Below are 14,135 nucleotides of genomic sequence, written 5' to 3' on the forward strand. Positions count from 1 at the left end.
AGGGCAGAAAATTGGGCAGAGCGGACTGAATCTGAGTCATACAGCTAGCTCAAGTTACACACTGTAACTTTAAATGGACCATGATTTTGAGTTGTAATAATATAAAAGGTGAACATGTGAATACTTTTCATAGACCTTGTATAGTGCCTATAAACAATGTGATTGTTTCAATATTGAAAACTTATATATTATGTTATATTATTTATAGATTTATTGTTTATGTATTTAAAATCACACCCACATTGCTGGTATTACCTGCTAATCTCCTAATGTACTGTCGCAGCAAACTTCCCGCAAGCGGACATTATTTATCTGTAGGAAGGAAGCCACAAATCAGGGAAAACATTAACATTTTACATTTCGACCCTCGTTGAATAGCCTTTGATTTGCACTATAGTAGCCAGACTGTCAAATGTCCACATTGAATGACTCAGCATTTGCTCAGCTGATGTCCTTGTAGTGAGCTGTGGTAATGAAAGAGTTAAGGATGGAGTGATGGGATCTGCAGGGTGGTGGAAGATATATCATATCCTGTACTGTAGCCACAACAAGGGCACAGCACAACTCAAGATGTTTCTCTGAGGGGTTTTCTGCGCAGTTCATACACACTTCAGAGACAGCAGAGCCCGACAAGGTAAGTAGAGTTAGTTGACATATTAAACTATGATCATTACGTTTCTGGTAATTGACTTTGTGAAGCAAGTGTCACTTACTGCGTCTTCAAATCTCCATTAGAATGGTTGGTTTATTGTTATATGTGTCTTTTTTTAAATAAGTAGTGGTTTATATATATATTTGTACCCAAACAGATTCAGTGCAATAAAAACACATCTAGACTCACTGTAAAAGCATCTGACAGAAGACGTGTGAGGGAAGCAGCTGCAGTATGCATTCATGGGCAAGTCCACTTCCTTGCTCCTTTCATATTTACTTTTCTTCAGGGCCCTGCCACTAAGGAAGATAAAAAGAGAACACAGTCTTATTTTAAAGCAGCAGTCAAGTCCTTGCTTGGGAAAGAGTGAGCTTTTATACTTTTCCACTCATTTTCTCTCACTGTCTCTCTCTCTCTGTAATGTGGCAAATGGCTTTTTCTTGTTTTTTTGACCTTCCTCTCAGATATGACTTTGACCGAGAGCCAACTTGAGGATCAGCCAATAACAGCAGTGAGGTGTCTGAGAAAAACTAAAACAGCCACCAGAACATAGTGAACTGGTTTTCAGAAAGTGCTATAAGTGGTTTAGCCTCAAGAAGCCTTCTTTTGGATTTACACAGTGAATGGAAAAATTATGAATTGTAATCTTTATTCTGCAAACAAAATGTGGAAATAATGCATAAGCAGCTCCACATTTTCCACATTTGTAGTCAATTTAAGCAGACTCACAAACACACACTCCCACATCAGCACAGCCCATCGTGAATGCCATTTAGATACGCCCCACATTATTGTCTAATAATGCAGAACTACACCATTACACCATTTCTCAGTCATCTGATCCTGAACCAGACACAAGGATCAATAAGAGGCTCATGCAAAGCTAGTGTTTTATCTCAATGCAGACTGAAAGGCATTTATAGCATTTAAGGATTGATAGTTTATATTTTGTCGGAAATAATATTACATTACAATGTGCCCTTACGTAAGAAATGGCGTTAGTGTTAAGAAAAACATTAATCTGAATGTATAGCTACATGCTTTGTTTTACCTACAGGAACCTGTACAAGTGACCTTGTTTGCTGCTGTGCAAATACTGTACTTTAGATTTCGATTTGAAAATACAATTTCACTATTTCATAGTGAAAAGATCAAGTAGTTCTGAGGAAATCATGAGGAAGTCATGCGGTATAAAATAATCCATCCTCATCACTTTTATGGGTCCAGGCCATGGTGGGGGAAGATGACCAAGACATAAACAGTGACCTAAACAGCTCCAGAACCATACAGTATTAATATTATTTTACCATAATGACTAATAAAGAAGTTTTCTTTCTGGCATAAAGTCAAATAGTGTAGTATCAAATAGATTCACAGTGACAGAGAGTATAAATAAAACACATGTCATGCAGCTCTGCATCAAATGCAGAGAATAATGGGAGATGGGATCGGTTGTCTTTACTGTTCAGTTGTCATCCATAAGTTTAAGGAAGTCTGTAGAGCAATACGTTGTACGAGGGATTTATGCCAGAACTCTACAGCAAGATTTCACATTGACAAAACTAAGGAGACAGCCCCAATTTTAAAAATGTGCTAAACTGTGCTACAAGTAGGAGAACATTGACAAACGGGCAAGGACTTGGGTTTTTGGAAGACTGTCTTGGGGGAAAATAATTGCAGCTTACTGAAAATTGTTGTGGCTGTGATTCGTTTTTGCCTTAGAGTTAGGGAGTCTCTTTTCACAGGGGTGTGCAACAGAGTTTTTGCACACTTGTGTCTGTTTGTCTAAGAAAGAGGAGAAAGAAGGGCAGAGAGGGAGAGAGAGAGAAAGAGCAGCAGACCGTCTACTAGGGACCCTGTCTTTGTTGACAGCCAGTTTTAACATATACTCAGGATTAGGAGCTCTGTCAACATGATGCCAATGACTTCTTAAAACAGACACAGACGGGCTGTAAGGAAAGCACAGCTGTAGTTGAGTACTACTGTAAACCCATAGACTGACTGAATCTGACCCAGATAAACGTAGACAGAATCTTTTATGTCTACAGATATGGCCATGAGCGGCTCTGAAGGTAAGCGCTCAATCATAGAGGCATACAAATGGAATACAAGATAATAGGTTAAATGGCTACAAAACCCAATAACAATAGAGGCTGCTATCTGATTTACTTTTTGTGTGCTATAATCCAAAGTGGGTGGTAAACAGAAAAGGAACATGAAGCCGAGAAGCATAATGTTACAAGAGAAATCGTGAAACATGGCTGTAGCATTGTCTTAAAATGTCTTTTTTCTGTTACCAACAGTAATTAAACAGAACACGGTCTACTGAGCAACTGTTGAATCTACATATCATTTCATTAACAAACAATGATTATTACACTTTTGTAATAAACTAATATGTAATTTTTTAAAAGAAATAATAAAGATAGATCTCTTTATATTGTCACCAACTACAACAACCGTGTAACACTAACTTAAGCTTAGTGGATAGTAATCCTTGACTTATCTAGTTAGTATATCGTATTAAAACATTCTTCACACCAAAAATTCCAACTTAATATTAGGATAACACAACTTTCACAACTGTTTACTGTCTCACGTGTGTTTAAGCTGCATGGTCAGATTTATTCTCTTCTTATTTTGTTTTCCTAACAATTAATAGAAGAGTTTTGACACAGTGAACAATGGGCAGAACTCTTTGCCTGTTTTTTTACTTTTCAATTTTGGAATTTGTGAATGACGATGCGAAAAACAAACAGAAATAGCAGTATGTGATTCTGCTGTGTTGCTTTGTGTCTGATAAAAGGGCGTTTAACTATTCATGAGGCCATTCTCTTCAGATCAATATATGATTATGAGCCTATCCCTTTTCACAAAGCTCCTGCGGCAGTGAGGAACACAGCTGTGATCAGGATAGTGTTGTGTGTCCGGAATGCTAAGCTTCCTGGAAGCACCCTGGCACAGCGGAAAATTGGCTTAGATGACCCCATGCAGCATGGCCTTTCTCTGCCTCAGTGCTGCATTGTTCATATCAACAAGACCCTGTCAGTTCCCTCAGGTTATCTATTTGCATAGACACTTCTCTCTTTGACATAGCAGCTCTACTACATCCGTGTGTGAGCCTAGTGAAGGCCTGTAAACATATGAAAAGCATCTATTATTACATAGGCCACTGTTGATTCGGGATAAAACAGTCCTACTTCCTACACTATAGGGCATACAGAAATGTGTCAGGAATACCTATTGCATTTCTATAAAGGTGCCATAAATCTTGAGAATTTAATAACATATACAATACAATAATATATTCACAAAATGTTATTTTTTTAATCTATTTTTCTATTACAATATGACATTGCTGGGAACAATAAACCAAATAATTATTATACTGTAACAATTTTTAAAATAGAAGTGGCCTTTTTGCTTTAAATAGGCAAGATTTCTTCCTTTAAATGAATAGATAGCAAAAATAAAAAGAACAAAAAATAAAGTAACTTAGAACTAGAAAATCAATCTTGACATTCTCAAAAGTGTGTTATAGTGTATTTATGTTGAAAGTCTTCTTTTAGCCAACATGAAGCTTGATCGCTTGATCCAACACGAAGAATTCACACAGAGCTCTCTAGGTGGTGATGCTGTGCAGCAGTTTGTTCGTGCTTGTACTGCAAATAAACCTGTACACAGGTAGATTTGCTTGTCATACTGTAGCATGAAGTGCCTCAAGCAAAGGGGGCAGGTTGACTTTTTTCCACTCATTCTGCTTTATCTTGTACCATCGTGCAGACATGCCTCGTCAATTCCTGAAGGTAACACTAAGTGAGGCAGAAAAGGAGTCTCAGCTGTTAGCAGAGAAAGTATATGCATCAGCGCTAAAGGAAGAGGACAATAAGGATGCCTTATCGATGTTTACCGTGCTCGAGGACTGTCCAATTGGCCTCCAGCAAACAATGGAACGTGAACTTCTTAAAGAGCTGGCAGAGCAAAACTCAGAGGAGAGCACCAAGAGGTAGGCGCTGCTATTTGTCTGGCGGCAAGACACAGAATACTGTTCAAATCCATTTAACAAAAAACGTGTGTATTTTTGCAGAAAGAAAAGTTTAAAGATGATGCGTTCGCAGTCAATGTCCCTCCCAATCGCAGTGAATACGGATTATGCACGATCACTGGTAGTTACCCCATTCCTGTCCCCGAGCTCTACCTGCTCGTCAGTGCTGGAAAACTGCCCTGATTATCAAAGGGTCACTATTAGTGGTGATTACTGTGCTGGAGTAAGTGATACTAAATGTTGTCAATCACAGTTAGAGAAAATTGTATTATTTCATGTTTCATGTATTAATTCACTAAATATTCCTTAAAATGTCACAGATTTTTTAACAACATGGAAAATTGGTAAAATTACTAGATGGCTCAGCTACTGTAACACTTAAGGAAGAACTTGTGTTGTGTTTATTCCACATTATCACAGATCACAGTTGAGGACTATGAACAGGCAGCCAAAAGTCTGTTAAAGGCTCTGCTTCTTCGTGAAAAATACTCAAAGCTAGCTTATCACAGATTCTGCAGAACCACAACCCAGTTCCTCCGCAGTGCTGAGAACATGAGGTGGAGTGAAGAAGATGAGGTGCTACCAGGTTTGAAGCGTTTGAAGTTGTACTTATTGTTGTTTTGTTCTATTTAAACTGACAAATTATATTATAATATAATATTATATATATTATAATAATTATTGTCATAATAATGACAATAACAGAACAATGTTACGGCCTCCAGTTGTCTGTCCATGTCCAACACTTGGGGAGGACCCCTATAGCATGGACGGCATCCCTGAGAACCTCAACTATAAACTCAAGATGAAGGATGGGATAGTCTATGTTTATGATGATGCAGGGGCTCTGAGAGGAAACCAGCCCCGTGACCTTCCTTACCCAGACTTGGAGACCTTTGCCATAGACCTCAGCCATGTGCTAGCAATGATTGCAGATGGACCCACGTAAGCGGCCAAAACAAAAAGATACTTTAGCAGCAGAGTGCTGCTTGGAGTTGCTTAGTGCATAACCTGGGGTTCATTCTAATTTTCAGAAAGACCTACTGCCATAGACGACTTAATTTCTTGAGTTCAAAGTTCTACCTCCATGAGATGCTCAATGAGATAGCTGAGCTAAAGGAACTTAAAGGTGTGCCTCACAGAGATTTCTACAATGTTAGGAAGGTTAGTATGTATTTACTGGTGCTTTACGAGTGTGTCTCTGTGAAAGCATAAAAATGTATGACTTCAGTTGCTTCAGTCTTAGTGATTGAAATGCATTAGTGCATTCGTGCATTTCAATCACACAGTTTTTCCAGTAAACATATTGCCTATTCTTTTAGGTGGACACACATATTCATGCAGCTGGTTGCATGTCACAGAAGCACTTACTTAACTTCATCCAGAAAACATACAAGACTGATGCAGACCGTGTGGTTTTGGATAAAGCTGGACACAAGATGACTCTCCAACAGGTCTTCCACAGCCTCAATAAGGACCCCTATGACCTTACTGTGGACTCTCTGGATGTACACGCTGTAAGAAAAGAATACATGTTTGTGTAACTTTAAACGTGGTAAAATGAAGTAATAATAGAGGGTTTTTTTCAGTTTATTGTATCACTTTTACGTCAAATAAGGACTTTATGTCTAAAATGTCAGGGAAGGTTCTCATACATCCAGTTGAAGTTATGTGGAAGTTGAGACATGCCGACTGGGCTTCTTTCTTTTTTCATTATTCATCCTAATAGCTTCGGTCTTAAGAAAATTGGCTAGGGGTCCAAGTTGTATTTTTTATGGTGTTCTGTTCTTTACCACATGACTTGAATAGGCTCAAAAATCTTTCCTCTGCTGTCTCTGCCTCCATTTAGAGTTCTTTATTTCCCTGCCAGGGAAGTAATTAGAGTGATGTTTTGATTATTGCTGTTTCATAACTGATGATTCTGGGTTCACAATTCTGTGCCTAATTTATAAAAATCACAGGGAAGACAAACCTTCCACCGGTTTGATAAGTTCAATTCGAAGTATAACCCAGTGGGAGCAAGTGAACTTCGAGAAATCTTCCTGAAAACAGACAACCTCATTAATGGAGAGTATTTTGCTCACATCATAAAGGTACCGTATAATACACCACTATACTTAAGTGGTCGCAGATGCAGAGGCAGTTTAACACACTCTCATTGTCACCTTTGTTAGGAGGTGGCCCATGACCTGGAGGAGAGTAAGTATCAGCACGCGGAACCCCGTCTGTCCATATATGGACGGTCTCCAGAGGAGTGGGACAGCCTGTCTAAGTGGTTTATTCACCACAAAGTGCACTCTCCAAACATGAGGTGGATCATTCAAGTGCCCAGAATATAGTGAGTGCTTTAGCTTTAAGAAAAAGTCTTTATAAGTCTATATAAGTCTATATAACTTATTCAGTAATTTATAACACAATGTTCTTGTGTGTTTCAGTGACATATTCAAGTCAAAGAATCTAGTGCCGAATTTTGCCAAAATGCTGGAGAACATTTTCCTTCCTTTATTTGAGGCTACTGTTAACCCACAGAAGCACAAAGAACTTTATGTTTTCCTCAAATATGTAAGTTCAAATGTTAGGAGTATATAATGTGTGCAAAACCTTTTAATTCATATCTTTAAATGATTAACTTGATCACGTTCTACCTATAGTTACAGATTCACTGCTACTATTTAAAAGTAGATGTCACTTATCTTAACCCCCATGTGACTTTCATTGGCTAAATATGAATGTTAAATAAATGGTTTACCTCACACTTTAACATAGCTGTAAGTACATGAAAGTGTTTAGTGTTTTGTTCATTTATTCATTATCTTCCACTTATCCTGAGTCAGGTCTTGGTGGCAGCAGGTTTAGCAAGGCTTTCCAGAAATCCCTAGCAACAATTTCCACCTTCTCTGGTGGGATTCTGAGGTGTTCTTAGGCCAGATGGGATATATAATCCCTCCAGCGTGTTCTGGTTCTACCAGGGTGTCTCCTACCAGTTGGATGTGGCTCTAACTCTGCTCCTCCCTTTACCCGAGTGTTCAAGATAAACAGCCTCAATTCTGATGATACGACCACAAAGCCAATCTTTAACCTGAGGTGTTCTGGTACCAGGTAGACTTGTAAATAATCCTATGCTCGAAGATGGCATTCATTATGGCCAATGGCTAAAAAGCACCATTTGGGTCCATCAACAGGCCGTTTCTTCCAATTACTACCCTCCAGGTTTCTCCATCATTGCTCACGTGAACAGTGAAGTCCCACAGCAGAACTGTGGAGTTGGTACGCTATCAACGACCTCACCCAAGGTCTCCAAGGAGACTGGATACTCTGAACTGCTGTTTGGTGCATAAGCACAAACAATAGCCAGGGCCTTCCCCTCAGCATTGTTTTGTCGCACAGAGGCAACCCTATCGTTCATCAGGGAAAACTCCAACACAGCAGCTCTAAGACGGGGACTTGTGAGTATCCCCACACCTGCCAGTTGACTCTCAGTCTGGGAAACTCCAGAGTAGGAAAGAGTCCAACCCTTTTTAGGGATTTTGGTTCCAGAGCCAGTGCTTTGGGTAGAGGTAAGCCCAAATATATCTTGTTGGTATCACTCAACCTCTCGCGCCAGCTACGGCTACTTATCCATCACAGAGTGTTACGTAGCCTTGGATCAGCACAGCTAGACTCCCTGCTTTACCTTCCACCCAGCTTATATCACACCCAACCCTGATTCCTATCCCTGCATGTGGTGGGCCCACAAGGTTGTTACTCCATGTAATTTCTTCGGTCTTGGCTCGACCAGACCCCATGGGCAGATCCTTGCTGGCTCTATTCGCAGGTCTGGTTCCAGAAAGATACCCGAATTGCCAGTCATTAGGGTTTATATGAACCGCATTTTGTCTGGCGCCTCCTCTGGGACCACTTTGCCTTGTGAAACCCTACCAGGTAACAGGTAATGAATGAAACGGCAGCTAGGATATGACTGATCAGTCAGACAGAACAGATGGCTAATAATTTTGACATTGTCATAAACCGTCATACCGCTGCCCCAGTAGTAAGTAACTTATTATTTTTTTATGTATGCAGGTGTCAGGCTTTGACAGTGTAGACGATGAGTCTAAACACAGCGATCACATGTTCTCCTTCAGGAGCCCAAAGCCAGAACAGTGGACTGCAGATGACAACCCTCCCTACAGTTACTATGTCTTCCACATGTACGCGAACATCATGGTCCTCAACAACCTCAGAAAGTAAGTGCGAATGCCTTCTTCCTTCTTCTAAACACAAACCTCTTTAAAGTAGAGTGGTTTGCTGTGAAACTAACTGGAAAATGTTTAGAATTTAGGACCTGACTTGGTACTGGTGGTCCAGCACTCAGTGGACTGTTTATTTTGTAGAGCTTTCAGGAGAGAGCTGTGATTAATTAATCCCAGGGAGGAAACTTGGAAGTTCTGAACTGCTGAACATTGCTAATAATAGTGACATAAAGATGTCAAAATGCAGTACAACAGATCTCTACAGCACTGATCCTCTCTGTGTGACAGAATTACCCACTCTTTTGTGATCAGCTCGTACATTTACTGTTGTGTACTCTTCTGTGTACTTTTCTGTTGTCTGTAGAGAGCTCGGACTGAGCACCTTCCAGTTCCGTCCCCATTGTGGAGAAGCTGGATCAATCACTCATTTGGTCTCTGCGTTTCTCACTGCTGACAACATCTCACATGGACTCAACCTAAAGAAGGTACTTTAGATTTGCTGACAGAGTTTACTGTACTAATAATAGTTTAAAATCAACCCTTGACAATAAATTATTCCTTCTCCAAGCAGGTAAACAAAACAGCAACCCCTCCTGGACTAAAGCTTTTAATCCTTTTCTTTATCTATGTGAACAAATTTGCTTAGCTTGTGTATTTGACCTTCATATTTCTTGCATTTAGCACTGATTTAGCAGTTTATAGCAAAACTGTACATGATGGCAAGAAAATCTGATGTGTTGAATGTCCACTGAATAGACTGCATGTTCCAAAAATAGGGACCAGAAAATGTGTCCTGAAGAAAAAAAACAGTAACTCACTGATGTTGATATCAGCACACAGTTTTCACCTTATATTTACAGTTAGACTAGACATATTGCATATAATATATTATTATTATTATGTCTAATTTTAGCTGAGGAGGTTTATTAGAGGTACCTACAGTAGAACAACTGTAGAACAACATTTTACATATATGTTTATGATTTAACTTCTGTATGTACCACAGTACCTCTGAGCCAATAGGAGGTGCAGAGAAACACCACTAAAGTACCTGAAAATACAGCTCCCACATACACTCACTGGCCTCTTTATAAGGAACACCTGTACAGTGTAATACAATCAAATACAGTAGCTGTGCCATGAATTTTACTTTTACAAGGTTTTACTTTCTCAGCTTTTAAGTTAAAACTGTCAGAAAGATGATACTTGTTGGTAGTGGAGTTTTACTGGAGTCCTAATGTTGTGTATACAATATAGGTTTGATGAACAGAGCTGTATTATTTTTAAATTTTATTTTCCTTCAGAGCCCTGTGCTGCAGTACCTTTACTACTTGGCCCAAATGCCAATTGCAATGTCTCCACTCAGCAACAACAGCCTGTTTCTGGAATATTCCAAAAATCCTTTCAAAGAGTTCCTACACAAAGGTCTGTGTGTGTCCCTGTCCACAGATGATCCCATGCAGTTTCACTACACCAAGGTAAATGATAACAAGGATAAATGATATATAGTTCTTTTCAGCTGCCATTCAGTGATAGTATAAAAGTGTCATGTGCAGTATATTGTACTAAACTGACTATTGCAGTGTGGAATTGATGCATTTAATTCTGCTGTGTAAATAATTCATCCCAGTTGTGTGGTCTGATTTCAGGAACCGCTGATGGAGGAGTACGCTATAGCAGCTCAGCTGTGGAAGCTCAGCACCTGTGATGTGTGTGAAATAGCCAGGAACAGTGTGATTCAAAGTGGACTGTCTCACCAGGTATTTCTAAATTCCATTACATGTTACAATAAAAATCTAGTCTCCCAACAATTTATTGTTTATTTACAGGATAAGAAGCACTTCTTAGGAGCGAACTATCTGAAGGATGGACCTGAGGGGAACGACATCCATCGGACTAATGTTGCTCAGATCCGCATGGCCTACAGACACGAGACGCTATGCAATGAACTTAGCTTCATAGTCGACGCAGTGAAGACTGACCCTGTGAACTCCCAGTATTAATAAAACTGATCCTGCATTAGACAGAATCCAAGCATGCTGAGCTCTCAGTATCACTATTTACTTTTATTTAATCGGAACTAAATCACTGATGTTTAAACAACAATACAATGTAGTGTAAATGTAAAAGGATGCATAGCTGGTCACAAGTGTATTAGTTTTATTAAGTGAAGACACATGCTTTGGATGGCTGGATAACTGGTGACACTTGCTCTGATGATTTGATAATATTTAGACAAAGCTGTGGGGTCCAGAAGTTGATTCATACTATTGTCATTACTAAAAAAATCCACTTTGTATAAACAGTTATATCTTACAATCTGTTTTGTATGAAGGAATGTCATAGAAAGGGGTTTTCAGTTACTATATACACTCATGATTAAACATAAGAACACCCTGATAATTGAGATTAATACTGTCTGGGACATTGTCTCTGTCTCTTTCTTAAAGAGCTTGTTTTATAGAGTTTTGCAACCGTACTGATATATTGAAATATTTGTGAGACACCAAAGACAAGTTTGTAACGATACATTTTTTTAAGTGCTTGACATTGTTTTTACAGTATTACATGTATGTTCATTGTCCCTATTGCCAGAAACACTATCATAAAAGAAAGTCCTCAGTCTAACATTTACCTGTGATGGCTAAAGTGCACAATTTAATACCATGACACAAAACAATAATCACATACAGTATAAAATATGGAGAAATCCCACATACAAAAACACACACACACAAAAAAACCCCCCACTATACAGTCTCTTGTTACGTTCACACAAATCAAGGGCTAAGAAAAAAAATATTTCTCAGTACTTTTGCAGTATCCTCAAACTACCATGTTTCTTCAAAATATCTAATCAGAGAATGTTTAACTTGCATCATCACCCACTTCTATTGTCTCTTCTTTCTGAGCATCCTTCTGGGTTTCCTCTATATGCTTAGCACACGTCCACTCTTCTGTTTCAATGGACTCCTGCTGCTGCTGCTTCATGTCTGATTTCCTAGAGCAAGTCTTTTGGCTTTTCGGAGAGAAAATGAAAAACAAATCACACTGTGAACTAATAGATACAAGAATAACACAGGAGAAACTCTATTAAATATTACAGGAAGCAGATTATGATTTGAAAGAAAAAATACAGCCAGTTTTCAAACATCTTAATGTCACACATCTGTCAGAGCTGATACAGCTTCTACTGAATGTTCATCAATTTCATTAACAAGTATTTCTTCAGATACAGGTTTTAAAAACAGCAAATCTTTAAAACCGCAAAGCATTAAATATGCTGTTTTCATATGGAAAACCACTCACAATCTTAGGTATGCAGCAATGATAATTGCAATAAGGAGTAGGGCACAGGTTGAGGCGATGAGGACGGCCTTTGCTGGAAAAATGAAACATGAGAAAAGATAGTAATTTACAAAACAAGTGTATTTACATGTACGGCATAGTCTGCTCATTAGGAACCACATCTGTGTGAATGTGTGTTAAAAAAAAGTTTTTGTACCTCCAGCAGAGTCTTGTGCAGTGCTGACAAAGTGGGCGGGTTCTGCTTCCTTGTCTATAGTTTTAGCAGCTGAGGAGGAAGAAGGACGAAGGGAGGACAATAGAAAGTGTGTGGTCTGCGTAGAACTTGGGGCTGTAGGGGGAGACGAGTAGTCCCTGCTGCTCAAAGGGTTATCACGTGCTATATTTTTTAGCTGTGTCACAGCATCTGTATATGCACATGAAGGTCACGAGAGACTGTTTAATATAGTCATTTAATACACTGATGTATGTACAGTTCATTATTTTTTCTTCTAATTAGCATCTACAATATGTTCTTCTAGCAATGTAATTTTATAGCTGTACCGACTTAATGCAGGGAAAAATAAAGTACATTTCTGAATGTGTTTCTTGCCACAGTGGTGCATATTTAGTTCATGTATTTATACAAGTTCTTGTAAAGTAAAGAACATGTCAAGTTTGTAACAAGCTTCTTTACAAGTTTAATTTAATAGTGTTTCAGTTTTCTCATAAAGCACGACACTTTTCCATTGAAAATATACAAAACAGCTAAATTAAATCTGAATTATTACCAATTGTGTAAGTATTCACTTCAATCTGAGTTAATACCATTTGCATCTTCTGCTGTATATCAGATTTATGAAAAAATTAAAACTGGGCTGCAAAATCTATGAACAACAAGCATCTTTAATTAAGTTGCCTCTTAATTTATACAGCTTTAGAGAAAATGTATATACATGGAAATATTCCTACCTGATTCATTGAAGCAAAACACATCAAATAGTTTTATCACTGGGGCTCGCCATGTCAGCAAACCTGTCCGATTTTGGCCACAATTAGCAAGAGCCTTGATGCGAGGAATGACTGCAAAATGTTCATCAACCCAGCCAAACCTGGACAAAACATAACATCATGACACCAGGTACTTTTCTCTGACATGACCTAGGTGGTGATGTGCATATATTCTCTTTCACCTGCAACTTTCGAAACCTCTAGCGAGAGCTTCCAGTACTTCTGCTTTTGAGGCAATGTTCACTCCGAGGGACGAGCAGAGTATCCGAGCCTCAGAGGCATTGAAGGCATACTGAGGCTGGTTTTGGTCATCTAAGTAGCTAACCTGAAATACTCCAGCAATGCTTTGGTTCATTGCTGGGAAAACTGAAAACAACAATACATTTATACATGTTTATGTTTACATTTGTATTTTTAGATTAGATTAGAACAGTATGATAAAATGTTCTAAATAAAAATCACAAGTGGAATATATATGTGTGTGTGTGTGTGTGTGTGTGTGTATATATATATATATATATATATAAAAACTACAATTTACAAACAGCACAATTTTACAAATGTTAAATCATCTGGCTTTACTCACCTCTGATGTGGCTTGTGTCTACATTTTGACTAGAGTTTACTGCACCAACTGACAACACCAACATGATGCAAAGCCAGATCATCTTAATGACTGGTCAGAGAGGAGACGGATGAATGCCGGCGATGACAAGTGTTGCACGGTTTATGTGTCTGTGAGCCAAAAGAGAGGGTTAAATAGAGGTGATTCTGTTCATTGGGGTGTGTGGACTCTCTCATTGCCGGAAAGTAAAGGAAAAGGAAAAGGGACGTCCTGGGCACAGGTCAGATCAAAAGCCATTGTATGTTCTAGGAGCAGGGCCCAGGAGAAAAATTACACCAATATGTC

The 14,135-nt window shown here is 38.8% G+C and overlaps 2 protein-coding genes across 2 annotated transcripts; one reads left to right on the top strand and one right to left on the bottom strand.

Moving 5' to 3' along the window:
• The first annotated feature begins 419 nt into the window (after nt 1-419).
• Nucleotides 420-11,772, top strand: ampd3a (adenosine monophosphate deaminase 3a). Its single transcript, XM_067496461.1, has 15 exons — nt 420-634; nt 4,436-4,658; nt 4,740-4,920; nt 5,118-5,283; nt 5,423-5,642; nt 5,732-5,861; nt 6,020-6,214; nt 6,659-6,790; nt 6,872-7,035; nt 7,133-7,259; nt 8,760-8,923; nt 9,294-9,414; nt 10,234-10,407; nt 10,579-10,689; nt 10,759-11,772. The coding sequence occupies exons 2-15, from the start codon at nt 4,438-4,440 to the stop codon at nt 10,930-10,932; spliced, it is 2,280 nt and encodes a 759-aa protein (XP_067352562.1). The 5' UTR covers nt 420-634; nt 4,436-4,437; the 3' UTR covers nt 10,933-11,772.
• On the bottom strand, nt 11,560-13,974 carry lyve1a (lymphatic vessel endothelial hyaluronic receptor 1a). Its single transcript, XM_067496462.1, has 6 exons — nt 13,812-13,974; nt 13,408-13,591; nt 13,187-13,326; nt 12,435-12,641; nt 12,239-12,311; nt 11,560-11,948 (listed from the first exon to the last, which is right to left on the bottom strand). The coding sequence occupies exons 1-6, from the start codon at nt 13,891-13,893 to the stop codon at nt 11,798-11,800; spliced, it is 837 nt and encodes a 278-aa protein (XP_067352563.1). The 5' UTR covers nt 13,894-13,974; the 3' UTR covers nt 11,560-11,797.
• Between the last annotated feature and the right edge of the window lie 161 nt (nt 13,975-14,135).

The sequence above is a fragment of the Channa argus genome, chromosome 2, assembly GCF_033026475.1.
Source record: "Channa argus isolate prfri chromosome 2, Channa argus male v1.0, whole genome shotgun sequence".
Classification (NCBI taxonomy): Eukaryota; Metazoa; Chordata; class Actinopteri; order Anabantiformes; family Channidae; genus Channa; species Channa argus.